This window comes from Cryptomeria japonica, chromosome 9, assembly GCF_030272615.1.
Source record: "Cryptomeria japonica chromosome 9, Sugi_1.0, whole genome shotgun sequence".
Classification (NCBI taxonomy): Eukaryota; Viridiplantae; Streptophyta; class Pinopsida; order Cupressales; family Cupressaceae; genus Cryptomeria; species Cryptomeria japonica.
This window is the reverse complement of record NC_081413.1, coordinates 126,739,123-126,760,226: the sequence shown is the minus strand read 5'-3', so window position 1 is coordinate 126,760,226 and position 21,104 is coordinate 126,739,123. Positions and strand designations below refer to the sequence as shown.

Below are 21,104 nucleotides of genomic sequence, written 5' to 3'. Positions count from 1 at the left end.
TTTCTATCACCATCCAAATTTCTTTTTCGAAACATTAAAAGTAAACTTGGTTACAAAGGTAGGTTTTGCTGAAGAAAACAATTGGCCAGGTTTGTTCTGTTTTTTATTAACATTAGTGCTTTGAGCAACGGCCTTCAACACATCTTTAAGAATTGACAACAAAATAGATTTACTCCAAAGCCTTAACAAATTGGAATTTGATATGTTTATGAATTTGCCTTGATTTCTCTTCTAGTGACCCTAACATAAGAAAATCATTTACAGAGTATCATCTATTTGAATCACCTTGGTGCTAGAACCTCAAATAGACTGAATTTATATTACAGAGCAGTCTCTCAGTGCCTGGCAACATTCACTACAATTCATAGGTGAATCCTGAGAAAGGCCATATTTTAAATAGGCATCTGCTAACATTTTTCCAAGTTGCACCTGTGCCTCTGTTGTCAAGTGAAGTTTGTCCTCATGTTGAGGTAGACCTTTGGCATCAATACAGTACACATTTGGAATGTTAATTCCCAATTGTGCTTCCCTGATTTTCTGCACATTTTCACTGTATGGAAGATCACCCATGGATATAGCAACCTGTAACACACCACAAAGAGGATCACCCATGAAATGAGTACATGGAGTCACCTGTAGTCTCATGAATTGAAGTCGCAAACTGTCAACAACAACAAATAATATTTTCAAATTGGACCAGCAACTACATTAGTAAAGAAGAATCGAAAAGTTAACTCTATGATGGCAAATCAAGGATCGCTGCCTTATATTATTGCTTCTCTGCTCTATATAAACACGAATGCACTAAATCCTGAGTATGTGAACCTTGTATCACCTCACATATTGATATGAATTACTACAAAACTAGAAGTGCTCTAGGCATACTTTAGAACCAACTACCCAATTGGGCAGAGCAAACCTTCTCGCTCGGCACAGTACAGTGAGACTACCAAGACATTATTTTAGCAGGGCTGGGATGATTCCTCTGAGATAAGGTCTAGTTCCAAAGTAACCAGGATAATCTGGCCTGTGGTATCCCCTATGATCTAGATCCCAGGTGGTCTGCGTAAAAAACCAATCTTGACAAGATGGGTTTATAAATTATGCATGGAAAAGCAAGAGATTAGGAAAATAACACACAATCAGATTATGCAAGTAGAAAGATTAAAGTTTTAGCAAATATATATATGCTACTTCTAATCACAACATAAAGGAATAGGGTACAATAGATGTTACAAATAGCAAGTCGAGGAATGAAGATTCTGGAGACTAGAAAGGAGTAAATACGATCAAATCCAGAAACTGCACTCTTGTATATGATGGATTGTGGAAATCTCTTAGAATTGAGGAGTAAACACATCAAATTAATTTGCCTACACTATTCAGTTATCCATCAACATCTTTCAATGTGACAAGGTGAGGAAATGTATATATTATTATGTGGCTACAAGATGAGATGGTAAAACAGTTCGGTTCCTAAACTGTTAAGACCTTCCAACTATTTGGCAGTTGTTGATGGTTGGCATTCCATTCCTGTGGCTAAGGAACTTTGCTGTAGATGCCATGTACAATGGATTGTTGGTGATGCCAGGTGATGCCAGGTGATGCGTGAAGCTTTGTTGAGCCATACACAGTGGCATGCAATGGATCAGTGACTCATACAAGGGCAATTGATGACACAATGGCCTGTCCCCAGGTCATGTATGTTGCAAAGGAATGCACGGTAGTGCTATAGAAGGGCAGGGTGTGCACAAGGTTCCATAAGGCTTGTGTGACTATGCTCTGCCCATTTAACCTTTCTTGAGAAGAATGGTCCCCAATGCATCTTCAATGAGTTGGGGAGGCTAAACATGGAGCTACTATATATTGTACTACTTTACCTGATCTACAGATTGTCCTTTCTTAGCTACTTTGAACAATGATGTGAACCTTGGTGGATGCACGTTATGGAAATTTGAATGATTTCATCTTGCATGACTATTTGCTAGTGCTTAGTATCCAACTCCAAAGAGTTTTGAGTTTATGTTGGCTCAAGAATATAAGGAAAATATGGCTTGAGGAGTTCCACGTTCAATATCGGATGCAATCCCAAGTATTGTAAGAGATTGAAAACATAAGGTTCTCATCAACTGCGCAAAAAATAGTGAAGGCTTCATCTTCTGGTGTGGCCCCTTGAAGCATTCATTCTAAAGATGAAACCAAACTTTGTCATCAACCTTACAAGAGTAAGATGTGCCATGCATGTCATGGTGCTCTTGGTACTTCTATTGTTGGTGCAAGAGAATTAATTGAATGTGTTGATGAACACTTTGTATGTGTTGCAAAAATTTCTAAACTTTATCTATTTTTTCTTGTGTGCATGGCTCTGCATGAGGTGGTGTGCAACACCATATGTCTAAGGGTTCTACAGGGGGGGAATGTAAGACATGTTGGGAAAGGGCCATGCCCCATAGAATTGTGCAAAGCTCTATTGGAGGCATGTTGAATGTATGGTAGACTATCATCCCAATGCATAAATACAAAAGTGTGCAACCGACCACCTTCGTCTAGTCGTTTGTCTACGTATGAAAGTTTGTGGACCGATCTAGTTGTGTATCAATCTCTGCCACAAGGATTGCCAAAAAGTGTTGACAGATCTTGGCTCACAATCAGGCACAATAGATATAGATAACCCTAAATACACCCAAACATGATTAAATAAGAGGTGCCGAGTCTCTTGTGCAGTGGTGCTCTTCTTGCAAGCAACCATGATCGCCATTTTAAAAAATCTATCCACCACAACAAATAGTCATTCTAGTGCTTTGTTATAGGGAGTCCACTCATGAAATCTATGCTAATGGATTCCCAAGGCCTTTGTGGAATCCATAGAGGTGTTGTAAAGCCTAAGTTTCTTATTTGTGGGCTTGGCAATGCAACGAGTACAAGACTTGATATGGCACTCAATGTCTACATGCATGTGAGGCCAATAAAAGTTTTGTAATGTTGAAATAGTCTTGGTGATGCCAAAGTGTCTAGCTGTCTTGGCATAGTGTGCCTCCATAGGATTCATTGACAAGGAGCGCTTTCTAGAACATAGAGATGTTTGAGCTTGAAAAGAAGCCTATTACTCAAATGAAAGCCACCAACCTCTTACCTCACACATGCACAACATAGGTCTATGCAAAGTCTAAATTTGCTAAGTAGAGGTCCTACCAGTTGGCAAAATTGTGGCTATGCAAGTCCAACAATGTGATGATAGAGTGAACTGAAAATCACTCGAGGCAATATGTTGCCCCATTGTCTTTCCCCTTGATCACCAAATGGAACTACAAGTAAGTTATCCACTTCATGTGACATGCATTCTCCAACATACTCTGTACCGAAACTAAAATGGCTTATGATCAACTAAATGACTATCTCCTTACCAAGAAAGTAGTGAGGCTGCTGCTTAATAGTTTGTATGATGGCATACAATTCCTTTTCACAGGTAGTATAATGCATAACCATGTCACTAAATGTCTTTGAATGATATTGAACCAGATGTCTATGCTGTGTGAGTATAGCATTGAATCCATAGTCAAATGTATTGGTTTGGACTTCAAAGGGGTGTGTAATGTCAAATATTGTCAAAACAGGTGTTTTGGGGAGATGTTGCTTGAGCTCCTCAAAAGTGCATTGTTGTGTAGGCATCCAAACAAATGTTGCCTTGGCATGCCTAATTTGGCTAAGTGACCAAGCAATGTGTGAGAATCGAAGGACACAACTATGGTAGGAGTTGGCCAATCTCAAATCACCTAGATTTTCCCTAAATCTACACAAATGCTTGTTGATCAATGATGTAGCCTAGCTAATAAATTTGCACATTGTCAAAGGTATACTTGCTAAAGTTGGTTTGCAGCTTGTATTAGCATATAGTGTCTAGGGCATGAAAGACAAGCTCTGCATGTTTCTCCCAATTCATGTTGAAGATGAGAATGCCATAAGTAGACAATGACAAGAACTTGTGAAAAAATCACAAGATGTCATTCATCAAGCACAAGAACGTCACTGGCACATTGGTTAGGTTGATAGGCATAATTATCCATCCATACAATCCCTCCTTGGTTTTGAATGTTGTTTTCCAGATGTCTTCAAAATAAACTAGTATCTAGTAATATCTTGACTAGAGATCAATCTTCATTAAGTATTGTGCACCACCAAGCCAGTACAAAAGGTCATCAACATGCAACAAAGGATATTGTTTCTTCATCGTGATCTTATTGAGCACACGATAGTCAATACAAAAGTGCCATGTTCCATCCTTCTTTAGCACAAGAACTATCAAGTTGTCACATGGATAAAAGCTAGGCCTAACCTTGCCTTGATCAATTAGCTCCTAAATTTGGCACCACACTTCTTCATTCTCCCAAATAGGTTTGTAGTGCAAAGGGATGTTTGGAAGAGGGCATCCAAGAACCAAATCAATCTGATGTTGTACCGCATAGCATGTACGAATACCTTTGGAGCCTTCAAAGACACCCTTGTACTGTTGGAGTATCTTGTTGAGTCATTGCTGCTGCAATGATGTCGACCTTTCATTGCACCAATGCAAGTTTGATTTCTTGCATAGATGCCTCTAGACTAGCAATAAGAAGTGTGAACGTTTGCATTTATGAAATGATATTTGAAGCACTGTTTGGCAAATAACAAGACTACTTGTGAAGATTGAAGTAGCAACCACTCACATGCACAATACATCCCTATGGGTTCACCTGATAAACACCATCTCTATCATGCACATATGGCCTTACAAGTAGGATGTCACAAACTTCTAGCAATGCAATGTCATAGTTAGCTGTGTCCTGCATGGTTTTGACAACATGAAAGTACAATGGTGTTTTACCTGAATATCCTCCCCTTGTTACAACCATCCCAAAAAGCATGGTCTTGCATGTACTTTAGTGAAAAGATCTGGGCACTTGAATAAATCTTACACAATGATGTTTTTCACTACGAACATTGATGATGCCATGCACTGGTTGTTCATTAGCCCAGCACTTTGTATGGAAGAGATGCTTGTGCTCCTCCAAAATGTCAATTGTCATGGTGCTTGTGCTAAGACACCATGCCGCTTAATTAGTCTCTTTGGTTTGCATGGAATTTGATGTAGTCTAAACAAGCAAAGATCGTTGCATTTGACATTCAACATCACTATAGGAGCTAATGCGATGATGATCGCACCATTTATTGCTTTGTTTCTTCTTGCCCTTATCCTTTGTAAGACCCAACCATGTTGCAGCCTTTGCCCCACTGTTCCAGCATTATGATTCTCATGTTGTTAATTAGTTCTGATCTTGGTAAGTAAATCTTCCAAAGCTTAATGTGTTACACTTTTATTAGTCAATGATATTATGCTTGGAAACCCTTTTGACTGGTAACTTATAGGAAGGGTGGATTCATAGGTGGTCATTAATCAGTAGTAAATTGTGCTTAACCCCGATATGCGATTTTGTTGATGATGATCTAACTCTTGGTTATATTCATGAAGGTATGATCATAATTAGAGCTTTATGTAATTCAACACATGAATCAAGAAGTTATAACTATAGGTTTAAGTAGGCAATTACTTAATTTAACTTGTAGCATTTAATTAGATGTTAACTAATGATTGAATTAAATATAGATAAAGATATTTAATTTACTATAAGTAGGTGTTAATTTACACATTCATATTGTTCTTCAAATTGATTTGTGGATCATGCCAATGTAATTACATTCTTTGAGTGTGAATTTTATAAATGATTACGTTTGTAACTTACATTGATTTTCAAGGTAACTTTTAGAGGATTAGGTTAGTAATGTTTTGATCATTGATATAAGGCTTATGAATGTTCTATCATACTTTCAGGTTTGATTGATTTGTTAGTTTGTTTGTAGTACATATGCAATGATTCAATAAATTCAAAATGACTAAGTAATGATAGTGCTAACCTTTATTAGGTGCAGATTATTGGTAATTGATTTAGTAAAAAATAATGTCTTTGATGTGAATTGATCCTTGTGGATTCAACTTGAATTGCTATCATTCTCTATTGTTACAATCCCTAATTTTGTATCATCGCTAAGATGAGAATAGGGTCTTACATAGTACCTTGTGACTATAGGGTCAACAAACCTTTGAGTACCATCAAACTCCAACCTCACATTGAGATGTTGATCTCGAAGACGCTATACAAGCTTACGAGGAATAGGAGAGGTTGGTTGGGGTTCCATTGCAATAAGCAGCCTCTCATAGTGGCAATGACTTGAACTTGGACTCCAATTTTGATGCAGATCTACCAAGCTATTGTTGATTAGGGACAGCTATAATTCCGTTTGTCTTTTTGTAGTTGAAACTTTTGCAGCTTTTGGGTATTTTCTTGTAACTCTTATATAATATATATGCACATTGATGGTAAAAGCATTTAAATTATGTTTTTTTGGGTCAATTCTCATGTGAAATCTCAATTCAAGTTTAATGTTATGCATTAAAGTTATATAATATCTATGAATGCTTTACCAATGTTATCATTTCAATATTTAAAATTTCCTTATATTTTTAAATTTTCCTTCTTTTAATAGCCATCTCCTAAAAAATGACACAAAAAACCTGTTCTTGATGTTAATTTTGTAACGTCGATCGTACTATTTCATGCTTCCGATATATATATATATATATATTTGATTACATATACTAATATGTTAACATTAACTAATGATAATTAAAACCAACGTTAACTTATCGCGTTTGACATATATATATTTGATTACATATACTAATATGTTAACGTTAACTAATGATAATTAAAACCAACGTTAACTTATCGCGTTTGACCAACGGTTACACCGTTCATGGTATCGGGTGGTAAAGCGATTCTTAAACAAGTCGCACTCCTTCCGATCGGGTAAGTAAATGGTGACTAGTTTATATACTGTGGTGAGAGGTACGTAGAGAAGAGATGTGTCTTCCCACGTGGGAAGACATATCTCTTCACTACGTAACCCCTCATCCACTTATATAGCATGCTTACATTAAGGAGGATGCACACACCGAAATTGATAAGTGAAGTGCATCTTTAAAACACGCTATAGCAGATAAAATACAACTTTCAGATCATATCTCCACCTCTTCTATTTTGATCACAAAATTTTGAAAGAACTTAACATGGTATCAGAGCAAAGTTAAGGAAGATCATATTAAAATTCTGTAACGATCTCATAAACTTTCACCAAGCTCTTGCTAAGATCACATTCCCATAATCCTAATGGCAACGAGAGTTAGGTTTGAAGATAGATTAGATAGAGCATCAGATTTTGTATCTTGGAAATTCAGGAACATGCTTGTTTTGAAAGAATATAAAATTGACTCCCATGTCAAAAGTGAAATTCCTGAACCCTCTGATGATACAGAGAAAATTCAATGGAGCAAGGACAGTGAGAAGGCCCTTAAGATAATTGTGGATTCAGTAAGAGACTACATTGTACCAGTCATTTCTAAATATGAGACGGCCTTTCAGATGTTCAAAGCACTAGCTGACATTTATGAAATCAACAACACTAGCAGGGTTCTCACCCTAAAGAATCAACTACACCATATGAAGATGAATAAAGGAGAAACAGTTACATCCTATTTCTTGAGGATCACTGAGCTTAGGGATCAACTATCCACTATTGGACATCTAGTAGACAACAAAGAACTTGCTATGATGGTCCTAAATGGACTTCCTACCTCATGGGAATCGTTCATTCAAGGAATCAGTGCTCGTTCTAAATTTCCTAAGTTTGATAGATTGAAAACCGATTGCATTCAAAAGGAATCTTGGCTTGTCACAAGAGGAATAAAACAAAACAATGGTAATGAAGACATTCAAGTTCTAAACTCTAATTCCCACAAGAAAGGAAAGAAGAAGAACTTTAAGAGAAAGAGGGACAACAACTCAAATGGGAAGAGGTCTTCAAAGACGAAGAGAGACATTTCTGAAGTACAATGTTTCAGATGTGACCAATACGGGCACTATGCAATGAAGTGTCCAGACAGGATCAAACAACAAGCTTCAATGGCAGAAATTAAGAAAGGGAGTAATTCCGAGAAGCTAGTCTTCTACTCAGCCCTCTCTAGTCAAGTCACCTCTAGTTTCAACACATGGGTGATTGACAGCGAAGCATCTCAGCACATCACTGGATTTCATGAGCACCTAGATACACTTGTAGAAAGTTCAAATGAAGAAGTGACAATTGGTGATGACTCAAATTATCCAATTATGGGAATAGGAACCTGCAATATCAACCTAAAGTCAGGCATATCCCTACAGCTGACTGGAGTTCTATTTGTACTTGGTATAAAGAGAAACCTTGTCTCAGTTTCTGCACTCGAAGATAAGGGTTACAGATTAACCTTTATGGAAGGAAAGGTACTTGCTTCGCCAAAGAACTCCACCATCAAGAAAGCCCACACCATTGGAGTAAGACAAGGCAGCCTCTACAGACTTTGCACCACTCCACCTCTAGCCTTGATTCATGAGACTCCAGATTCGAATGAACTTTGGCACATAAGATTAGGGCACCTTCATTTCCATGCCCTACCTAAGATAGAGAAGATGGTGATCGGCTTACCCAAGCTAAGTCAAAAATCTGAAGGAGCCTGCAAAGGGTGTGCCTTGGGAAAGAACACTAAAGGGTCTTTTAATTCTATATTAGAATTAGTTCATTCTGATTTATGTGGACCCATGTTTGTACCTTCATTAGAGGGATTTTTATATTATGTAATATTTGTAGATAATTATTCTAGGAAGACCTGGATATATTTTCTGAGGTACAAAGAGTCTAAAGAAATCCTTTCTAAATTTAAGGAATTCAAAGCTCTTGCAGAAAATAGGACAGGTAAGAAAATCATAACCTTAAAAGCAGACAATGGGGGGGAATACACTTCTGATATGTTTAAAGATTATTGTATAAATGTTGGGATTAAGAGGGAGTTAATTGTACCTTATAACCCACAACAAAATGGGGTAGCTGAAAGAAAGAATAGGACTATAGTAGAAGCTGCTAGGGCTATGTTGTTTGACCAAAATATAGAAACCTCATTTTGGGTTGAAGCATCTAGGACAGTTGTGTACATTCAAAATAGATGTCGTCATTCTCTTATTGACAATAAAACCCCTGAAGAAGCCTTTATTGGCAACAAACCTGACATAAGTCATTTCCGGATCTTTGGGTGTCCAGTCTATATTCATGTCCCCAAAGAAAAGAGGTCAAATTTGAAACCTCTAAAGCCTACATAATATACATACTTGATCAAAGACAAATCGAACTAAGTAGAGATGTCATCTTTGAGGAAGACATAGCATTCAGGAGGTCCAAAAGCTCTAATGAATTAGAACACCAAGATCCTCCTACAAGCTTGGATGAGGATTCCACCCCTGAGATTTAGAGGGAGACCCCTGAAGATGTTGAGCATGAAGTTCAAGGCTTGCCTTTAGAAGAAAATTATCCCAAAACTAGGAAGAGACCACTTTGGGCTAAAAAGATGCTTCAAGAAGCTGAAAATTATGCTGCTCCAAAGGGGACCTTCAGAGAAAGTAACAGACCTAACTTATTTTCTAGTTATACTGCCTTGATGAGTGAGATCATTGATGCAGAACCTTCCTGTGTTGGAGATGCGCTCAAGCATCAAGTTTGGAAAGATGCTATGTCAGAAGAGTATCAGTCAATTCTGAAAAAATGATGTTTGGGATATTGTGCCTAGGCCTAAAAGAAAATCTGTGGTATCTTCTAAATGGCTCTTCAAAATCAAACATGCAGCAGATGGTAGCATAGCAAGGTTTGTTGCCAGAGGTTTCTCACAGAAAGAAGGTATTGACTATGAAGAGACATTTGCTCCTGTTGCCAAATACACTTTTGTCCAGGTAGTCTTGGCTATTGCAGCATCTAAAGGATGGAAAGTCCATCAAATGGATGTCAAGACTGTTTTTCTGAATGGTAAGATTGAAGAAGTTTATATGGAGCAACCTGAAGGTTTTGTGATTCATAAGGCTGAATCACATGTCTGCAGATTAAAGAAAGCTCTTTATGGACTGAAACAGGCCCCCAGAGCATGGTATGAAAAAATTGATCACTATCTCTTGGAATTAGGGTTTTTCAAGAATGAAGTAGATCCAAATCTCTACACAAGGTAATCAATGGTAAATTATTAATTCTTACTCTGTATGTTGATGATCTACTAATCACAGGAGTGGATAATTGTATTTCTCAATGTAAGAAAGAATTAGCCTCTGAGTTTGATATGAAAGATTTAGGAATTCTTCACTACTTCCTTGGATTGGAAGTTTGGCAGCAGGAAGATGGTATAATCCTTAATCAAGGAAAATACACCATTGATATACTCAACATATTTAGAATGTTGGATTGTAGATCCATGACCACACCTATGGAGACAAATCTGCACAAGCTAAAGGAAACAGTTGCAGAATCTGAATTTGCAGATCCTACACTTTACAGACAAATTATTAGATCTCTAATGTATTTGGTAAACACAAGACCTGATATATGTTATGATGTAAATGCACTAAGTCGATTCATGTGTGAACCCAAGGAAATAAATCTTGTTGCCGCAAAGCATATTCTGAGATATCTTCGAGGAACTATTGGTTTTGGTTTGAAATATAAACATGTAGAACTTGACCTACATGGATTCACTGATTCTGATTGGGCTGGAAGCATAGTTGACAGGAAAAGCACATTAGGATGCTGCTTCAGTTTAGGATCAAGAATGATCTCATGGATATGTAGAAAACAGTCTTCAGTTGCTCACAGTTCTACAGAAGCTGAATACATTGCAGCCTCCATGGGAGCAAGAGAAGATGTATGGCTCCGGAAATTGCTTGTAGGACTGTTTGGTCAGCCCTTAAATTCTACTGTCATCAGCTGTGACAATCAGAGTTGCATCAAGCTTTCAATGAATCCAATATTTCATGACAGGTCTAAACACATTGAGATTCCTTATTACTATGTTCGAGATATGGTGGAAAGGAATGTGATCTGACTGAATTATATTAGTATAGGTGATCAGATTGCAGAGATTCTTACCAAGCCTCTCTCCAGGATCAAGATTGAACACTTTAGAGATAAACTTGGTATGGTTGAAAATATTATTTAATTTTGAGATAGAATCATTTATTCTGATATACTAATATATTTAAAGATGTTTAGTGTGTAAACTCTTTTATTTGTCATGTGTGTGACTGCATGGCCCTTCTGTAAACATTATTGAAGGGTGACGACTTTTCAATAATGAACACTTGTTTCAAATTGATATTGTAAGGTGGCGATTTTACAATTATCAATTTAACTATCTTGATGGATATCATGTGACTTGATATCTGTGGACATGTCATGATAGTATATATATCTTTGAGACATTATGGTAGATATCTGTTGGTTGATATCATTAAATAAACCATAATTATGATATAGATCTTCATGTTGAATATTATGAACATAATATTCATGGACATGCCATGAAATCATTATCAGTATGGTAGGCATCATGTGACTTGATGCTAGTGCACATACCTTACTTGATAACTATGAGTTATGGTGAGTATCATGAGACTTGATATTCATTGTTGAACCATATCTCTGAATATCACTATGGTGTGATATCTCCTCTCTTCACAATCAATGTATGAATTGTGATGTTTTCTCTAACATGAAATGTGTCCTCCCTAGTTAAGAGGGAGTGTTAATTTTGTAACGTCGATTGTACTATTTTGTAAAGCGGAAAAATCGAACCCTAGTCGTTCTCCCCTCCCCAACTCCGAGGAGAGAGAAGGGAGAGTCACTAGGGTTGATGGTTTTCACTTAGGAAGGACTTTACATTCAAAAGAGGGGTTGAAACCCACAAGATCCAATCCCACGCAATGCAAGATTGGATTCTATATGAGTTTCAAGGGTTAAGACATCAAGGATACCCTCTTTTGTAAAGAAATGTAGATAGAAAGATTGAACTAGGAATGCATGCAAAGTAGGAAAGATTCACTTATAAACAGAGATAGGAATATGATATGAAGCTGCGGACCTGGAATTAGCAGTAAAATGTCGAGACGGCGCTGTCCTGCAAATTTGAGCGAAAGTTGACGGGACGATGGCGCCCGGCGTGCACACGGTCCTCCGGAAAATCCGCGAAACGAAGGTGGATCTGTTCGTCTCTGCACAAGGATTCCAGATCTTCAATTACAGCCGCGTACCTGCAACCTACACACAGAAAAGAGAGGACGATTGGGGGGTTAGGGATGAGGGGTTTGCCTTTAGGTCAAACCCCGGTTTTGGAATTAACCAAGAAATGAGAAATGCTGTAAATGTAATACAAAACAAGTACTAATACCTTGTTGTAAGGATGTTTGTATCCTTATATGCGAAGGTATAGATGTTGTTGTATGTTGTATGTTGTATGTTGTAGTATGTGATCTCCTCTTCAATGGTTGAATCCTTGTCTTGAATGCAACACCTAGCCTTGAATGGAGACTTAGAATGATCAATTGCTTGAAGGAATGTTTGAATGCTTGAATGCTTGAATGCTTGAATGTTTGAATATCGTTTCCACGCCTTTTTCTTTCTCTCCTTTTTCCTCTTACCAAAATGGGAGAGGAAAAGTAGTTTATATACTTGTCAATTAGGGTTAAAAGACTGATTTTTCCGACCTTGGGCCGACCAGGAAGTACTATTTTCCAAATTGCAAACATAAAGACCCAAAGCCCCATAGGAGACCGGGCCCAAAATAGGGCCAGGGACCAGGGTGCTGGGCGCCATGGTCCCACCTCCAGGGACAACGGGGTGCAAGGAGGATCAAGCCAGGGTGCTGAAAAATGCAGTTTTTGGTGTCGTGAGCAAGTTTCGGGGTCTCCATTCAGGTTCAGTGTTGCGTCGCCATCGTGAAGACCCAAATGCGGTCGAAATTGCAAGTGTCGCAATTTTAGGACGCTACATATTTCATGCTTCCGATATATATATATTTGATTACATATACTAATATGTTAACGTTAACTAATGATAATTAAAACCAAAGTTAACTTATCGCGTTTGACCAACGGTTACACCGTTCATGGTATCGGGTGGTATAGCGATTCTTAAACAAGTCGCACTCCTTCTGATCGGGTAAGTAAACAGTGACTAGTTTATATACTGTGGTGAGAGGTAGGTAGGGAAGAGATGTGTCTTCCCACGTGGGAAGACATATCTCTTCACTACGTAACCCCTCATCCACTTATATAGTATGCTTACATTGAGGAGGATGCACACACCGAAATTGATAAGTGAAGTGCATCTTTAAAACACACTATAGCAGATAAAATACAACTTTCAGATCATATCTCCATCTCTTCTATTTTGATCACAAAATTTTGAAAGAACTTAACACTAGATACATGTCCATGGAACTATTTTCCTGCATATGGTTCCATGATTTTTATTTACTAATTAAAAAAGCAGAGCCAACCAGGCAACAGAATCTTTGTCGAATGCCACCACTAAGGTGACACTTAAAAAGGAGAAGACGAAAGTTAACAGTGAATCCCCTCTGAGAAGCAGACAAAGTTAGCAATTTTCTGAATTTTTTAACTAGGATTAGAAAGAACCACAGAGTTAATGGGATTTAGAAGTTGCTGGAGCCTTTCTTGAGCTCATAACTAGCCAGAACCAATGCTAAATAAAATCTCTGCTCTTTTGGTGCTGAGGTCGTAGACAAGTCAGTTAAGCCATTGAAAGATATGGATAATGGTCATAGATTCAAATCTTTGGCATCAACCACAGCATGAGTAATGGAAGCTCGTTTGGTAGCATTCTAATAGAAGATGGGGCATAGCTATCAATCAGTACACAATATAAGGAAAATATTATATTATTTATTTGCTCAAAAAATTGTAGGATAAAGGTATAGTACCAAGGACATCTACACGTTCCAGGCCTCATAGATGCAAAGAAAATTGTATTTGGAGAATTAAAATACTAATGGAAGAGATAAGATTATGCTTTATATTTGTTGAGCAGAGATTGATTTCACATATATAAAAAGAGAGGCTAATGGCTTACAAGACATTTTGGCCAATGCCAGTATTCAGTCCATATGTAAAAGGAAAAGAACATAGGGCAGGCTCGACCCCGGGAGTCAAAGAGATCAACTAGTAATTTCTCAATTTAATAAACAATGATAAGCAATGAATTGAAGATTCATGCGATCGGATCTGAAAGGTTCTATGGTCTTCCTTTCAGCTCGTAACTGGCCGGTACCTATGTTAAAATTTATAATTTCCCACTTTTATTAAATAGGCTTGGGTATAGCCATGGGATTTGCGAGGTGAAAGAATAAAGTAAAAATCTTCACACTAAAGATTCTACAGGAAAAAGGGTTAGTAACTCATAAAGATCACACTTACAATATATGGCAAGCACCCCAGAATAGTAAGTTCTTGATTTTACCAATAACAGTACGGAAAGAGTTCTGAGCTCAAGAGACCAGATCTAGAAAATGCTCTTGATCCAAATGGATCATTTACATTCATGGAAAAGACTTCTGTAGAAAATGAAAAGAGATGGAGAACAATGAAGGAGGCTCATAGGATGGCTAAGACCCTCAGGGATCACCTCTCACTTTTCCATTTTGGAAATATTATTAAAATATTCAATGTTGTTGTATTAAACAATGGAGATAAAGTCTCCTTATATAGATTTACAAAGACGATGTTTCTAAAAGAAACAATCGTGAACTAAAACCAGAAATAGAAACTACCCAAGCAAACCAGACAACTAGATGACCCTTAAAGAAACAATACATTACTCTAACACCTCCCTTAATGGTCATCGTTATACTAACCGAAAGAAAAACAAAGAAGTCTGCCCCCTTCTTCTTCGAACGCTCTACGACAAGAGCCTGCCACTGACCCTCCCAGAATCTGCAGAACTTCTAAATATCAAAAAACATCGTGCAACCTGATGTTGGGTAACAAAGGTATCACTCCTTGTAGCCAGAGACACCGAGATGAAGATGAAACTGAAACCGCAATTTTGAGGGAAAATCGGCAAACCCTCAAACTTTTGCAGATGAGCACGACGTACGACATCCCAAAACAGACTGCAAGAAGCCACGACTTTTGAGGAAAAAATTGCCAAACCCAAAAAATGAAGATTACAAAGCATCGTTTTTCGGATAAAAATTGTAAAAACCCTAAAATAGGAACACCAATGAACCCAAAATCCCACACGATTATCGCGAATTATAGATGACCAAACACGATTATTGAAGTGAAAAATTAATCAAAACCCAAGATACAAAATCCGAGACACAAATCAAAATACAAAACATCATTTTTGAGGAAAAACGGTAAAACCCACCCATGAATAATTTTTGTGGAAAAAATTATTAAAACCCATGAATAATTTTTGTGGAAAAAATTATTAAAACCCATAGATATTTTTTAAGGACAAAAACATAAACCTAGAATAATTTTTTTTGAAGACAAAATTATAAAAACTATTAGTAATTTTTTTAAGGGACAAAAATCATGAAAACCCACGACTAATTTTTTATTAGAATTTTTCTTTTAAAAAAACCCTACGAACATGTATAAAATCTTCTCCAGACTCAAAATTGTGCACTAAAAATGCGGAATGAAATCATGTGCACATGGAAACAACACGTAAGTTGTTGCACATAAAATAGAAGTCTGTGGCGGAAAAAATGCGAAACAACACAAACTGAAAACCCGTCGCAAGCAGGTCGTGAAAAATCGTGAATCTGCATCCATGCAGAAAACAGTAGCAAACCCAGAAAACGCCGATGAAGAATTCTCACATGAAAACTACCAATCATCGCGTAGGTCGTGAAAATCGCGCTTAGCCCGAAATATGCTCGCCCAAAACCCATGCAATGGAGAAACAAAACCCACATGATTCACGGAAGAAGTTGCAGAAGAAAAACGTGGGGAGGACGAACACTAAATGCGAGCAAAAACCCTTGTCAGGATAAAAAAAGGGTATTAGAAAATTCTAACCAAAACCCTAGCTCGCAAATTTCTAAGAAGAAAATCCACGAAATTTGCAAAACCCTTTGATTTCACAAAACACCCTCAAATTTGCGAATTAGAGAAACCCTCCCAAAACCCTGGGCCCTCCCGTGAGGGTGTCAAACCCAGACTCGCTCTGATACCATATTATTAAAATATTCAATATTGTTGTATTAAACAATGGAGACGAAGTCTCCTTATATAGATTTACAAAGACGATGTTTCTAAAAGAAACAATCGTGAACTAAAACTAGAAATAGAAACTACCTAAGCAAACTAGACAACTAGATGACCATTAAAGAAACAATACATTACTCTAACAGGAAAAACAAGGATATGCAATGGATTCAGCAGCCACCAAAATCATCCCTTGCTAAAAGGCTGAGTTGAGCGCATTTGATAGCCTATATATCTGATCCATAAACCCCATGGATAATCCATTCGAGGAATCACCAATATGAATCTTGCATTCATTATTTTGTCACTCACTAGTTCAGTGATAAAATTGGACAACATGGAAGGCTAAAATTGATATAAATAGGAACATTCCCATAATCCAAACCATGGATTCAAACCTTGCAGCCTTCAACTGCAGCTGAGCTTCTCACCCATTTACTTGTGGGTAAGTTTCAGTGAGTTGAAGGCCAGAACTCACTGTGAGTGTTTGGGATGTCTGTGCTCTTGCCTAACACTGAGTTTTTATCAAGTTAATAAATGTAAATACATTTTTTTTGTTGCTGAGTTTTGCTATCTTTTTGCAGATAGTCTGCCAAGTCATGAATTTTAAGACTACAATCTAAAAGTTTTGTCTTAGTTGTTAGAAAGTTGTAGCAACATGTCATAAACAAGTGACTGAAAATTGAAAAACAACAAATGCAAGCACAAGATAATTTAAGAGATTTACCTCAAACAAACCCAATGTGGAAAAAGCTTAGAATCCAATATTAAAATTTGCTTGTACAAGCTGGCTCACTTCAAGGGCCTCCTCTCTTCTAATATTCTTCACTTGCAACTAATTTAGTGGATTCCATTGTGGCCACAATCCTCAAGAAACGTGGATATTGACTTCTACCTTTAATTGCCAATAACCTTAAGACTAGCTTGACTGAAATGCAGTTCTCTCAAGAGAATTCTAACTCTAAACATTTTTCCTTGTCTTTCCAAGCGATAACTCCCTCCATTCATTAAGGAAAAATTTCCATAGTACATACCCCTGTGGGTATAATAATCAACTATGAAAAAAGTAGCATCTGAGTCAAAAGAAGGAAAATGATTTCACGTCTCCAGATGATCTTTCAGATATATTGTCTTGCAATAAATAAGCCAAGCTTGTTTGTGGCCAAACACAGTGCATTAGTTTGACTACAGTTGAGATCGAGTTGAGATCGTAAGCTACAAATGTTCCTTCACTATTTACTTTTTTCATCTTGCTCTGTCTCACAGCATTCTTGATCTCTCAACCATCTGATAATGAGTAATCACCCTGAAATTTTTAAATCACACCTTGCCAATTACATGGCTTTTGGTCCCACGAATGCTTACCAAACCAAAACTTAGTCTTCCTAAAATGAGTTGCCAATTTTTCTACTCCTTTGGAGTATTCAAATTTTATCAACCACAATCATGGCTTAAAGCATGCATCAATTCAACACATCCCACTCTAGAATCCACCTCAAACAACATACGAGTTTGCTCCCACAAGGGTCATTAAGAATACCACCAAGAAGTATCATTAACCTGAACTTACTGAACTCTTCAAGACTATCATTATTCTAAAAAGCTGAAAATCTGAATAACCATGCCATATGGTAGTGTCCAAAATGCATCTACTCTAGTTGTTAGTCCACAACAACCAAAATATGCATGCAAAAATGAGAAACAGATAATTACCAACTTTATATCACTTTTTCACACCTCTAAGCATAGCTAAAAACCTCGTACCCTTTACATTTAGAAAACTATGACCTCTGACCTTTATGGCATATGATATTTCATATTTACTTAAACTCACATCTTGTATATATGGGCCATTGGCAAAGTATTTCTTATGATAGATTCCAAAACCTTGTGCGATTGGAGAATTATTTTGTTTTTGACCATGAATTTTCTTCCAGCTCTTTCATAGGCACATCTTAGCTGAGAGTTTTTCTTTAATATTACAGACTGTAATGTGATGAATTGTACAGTTGTGCTATTCCATTTTAAAACAACTTCCTGTAAATGTTTAAAATTGTAGATTGAACTTATAATGCATTTTTATTAGTATATTTTACTGGTTTTACAGTTGAACAGCATCTTGACATTACTGCTATTACCTTTACAATTGACCCTTTACACACAGACCCAAAAACAACTAACCACACTGCAAATAACAGCATCTTTTGCTGTGGACCATACTACACATTTTGCAGGTTTACCCAGCTGCTGGGAAACATTTCTGCAGTGTTGTAGATGCACCAGCAAGTACTCATAATGAATCCATGACTCAGACTTGCATTGATTCAGCTGCGAGTTTACTTTTCTCCTTCAGGAGATAAACTTGTGCATACTCACAGTTTTTGCAGGTATTTGGCAATATTTTGAATTATGCTTTTACGCTGACAAATTGCCACTGCAAATATTATCCCATTCATATGAGTTTGACCTTGTTGGAATCTAAATGACAAGTTCAGCTTTGGTCAAAACAGTATGACAAGTTAAACTGTGGTTGAACTACTCATATTTGATTCTTTTTTCCCCTATCTAGTTGCTTTGTCCTGCAACCTTCTGTAACCTACTTGCTTTGTTTGTGGCCTCAAAAACATTTACCCTTTAAAAGAAGTGTAGAAAATCCTTAATTGCAAGGCAAACTAAGAATCTTGGATCCCACTGCAAACTTGGATCCCAATTCAATGGGATTAGCTAGAGTGGAAAATTAAAGAGGCATCCCAGCGAGACATGTTTAGTTTCATAATTAGGTAAAATACCACAACCTAACACTGGATGGAGACTATGGTAAAAGTTGAGATTGGGTATAATTATAATACAACATCAAACACTGGATAGAGACATTTTTATGTGTTATGTGTTGGAAAAACTCACATTCAACTCCACGCCATCCACGCCAATATTCGCCCAGCAAGAACAAATTTACCAATTAAATAGAAGAACTTAAATTGAAAATTTACAATCAGAACAATACCTGAAGGAAAAGGAGATTGGGCTGTTGCAGATCAGAACGAACGTCATGTATAAACTTCTCTAAATTTTCCTTGTAACACTCAGCAGATTTCTCGTGAGTTGCGTCGCTTTCACCCTGGTACCACAAAATAGCTCTCAGAACACCTCCTCTAGCAAGAGCTGCTTTTGTCCTGTGAATCATACTATTATACAGAAAACTTCCTTTCTCCCACTCTTTAATGGCAGTGCCACCAATTGCACAGGGCACCAGGCCAATACGATATGAACCTTTTTCATTATCCCTGTAATGTTTCAGCACAGTGTTTGCAAATGTCATTCCTGGTCCTACTCCACACGTTTTATCTGCATTTCAATGGCAAAAAGCAGCTAGAATTATTATGTTCTGCTTTTCAACGTCAAAGAGCAATCGGGTATGTACAGATTGAAATGATTATAAAGAGATGCATTGCCAATATTAAAAATAATGAATGACTGTTTGCCTTTCAATGGCAAGGAACACGAGGGTATTCACAGATTCAAATCGGTTCTAGAAATTTATGAGTATGCACATTTTCATTAAAAACACAACAATTGAACATGGGTGTGTTTGCTTACGTTTGTCTATATCTGCATGCAGAGGGACATGAGCTTTCTCCCATTGAAGATGAGGATTGAGCCTGAGAATGGAAGAATGTGATTGACACTGAGGAGGAATGAAAGAGTCCCATTTATGGGCAGATACTCCTCCTCTGCCTGCCATGTTGCTTTGCCCTGAAAGGATAAATACATCCATATCTCCTGATGAAACACCATCTATCTGCACTTCGTCCATTTATGCGTGCAGTATAAATAAAATTCAAGTAATTGCTCAGCCTGGCACCCCCTCTCAACCGGTTAAGATTTGTCCAATTTGTTTCGATACGGGCGTTTAGTGGCCCTGCTATTATTATTATGTCTGTCGTTCAGAAGCAAGTGGTCTCATGAATTTATGGTACTGTGTTTTTATTTGGTGGATTGTTCACTTTTATAAAGTTACATTTTTTTCTGTGATGATTTTAAGATTTGTCTTATAATATTTAATTTAATTTTTAATTAAATTAATTAATTTTTGTTAAAATTTATTTTTAATAATTAATAAAAAATTGAATTAATTTTTAATACTAATCATGGTTAAAAAGTGTTAAATGTAAGTCATGTGGACATAATAAATAAATCTTGTAGATTGGTGGGAAAATTTTCATCTTTTTAAGGAAAGTAAGAATTAAAATTGAAGACTTATATTATTCAAAATTAAATTTGAAATGTATACTTAAATTTTTATTTGTATAAAAATAAATCTTAGAAATCTCTCTATAAGGATATTCTTTTAAAAGTTTATTGTTCGAATACATTATTCCCTCTTTTTTAGATCAAATAACAAAAAATTAAAATAAATATATAATTTATAAATAGAAAAATAATATCAAATTAGAGTAAATATTAGGATGTAAGTCCAACCCTACAAAAAGTTGTTTTAGGTATATTAGTTTTAATTATAAAGATTAATAAAAATGTTTTTTTTCTTGTTTGTTTAAGTTTGTCAATTTTGACTCTTTTCTTTAATTTGAAAGGTTAATAGAGTATTGTAAATAAAAATAAAAAGTAAGAGTTTATTAATTGATTTTAATAATTATGTAATAAAATAAATATACTTTTTTTTTTATCAGTAAAGGCAAAGTCGTGACTATATTCATTTGAAAATATTTAGATACAGAATTAAAAAGATCATAAACCTAAGATAAACATTTCAAAGCACTTTCTTCATCCATTCCAAAAAACCTTCATAGTTTGTAGCAACTAAGATCAAAATTTAACATTCTAAATATGAGTTTAGGTTTAACAGGGATTATCTAA

General features: G+C 36.5%; 1 protein-coding gene across 1 annotated transcript; it reads right to left on the bottom strand.

Moving 5' to 3' along the window:
* Positions 1 to 144: 144 nt before the first annotated feature.
* Positions 145 to 20,205, bottom strand: LOC131031395 (probable carbohydrate esterase At4g34215). The gene is made up of 3 exons (XM_057962512.2): positions 19,827 to 20,205; positions 19,234 to 19,574; positions 145 to 582 (listed from the first exon to the last, which is right to left on the bottom strand). The coding sequence occupies exons 1-3, from the start codon at positions 20,041 to 20,043 to the stop codon at positions 316 to 318; spliced, it is 825 nt and encodes a 274-aa protein (XP_057818495.2). The 5' UTR covers positions 20,044 to 20,205; the 3' UTR covers positions 145 to 315.
* Positions 20,206 to 21,104: the final 899 nt, after the last annotated feature.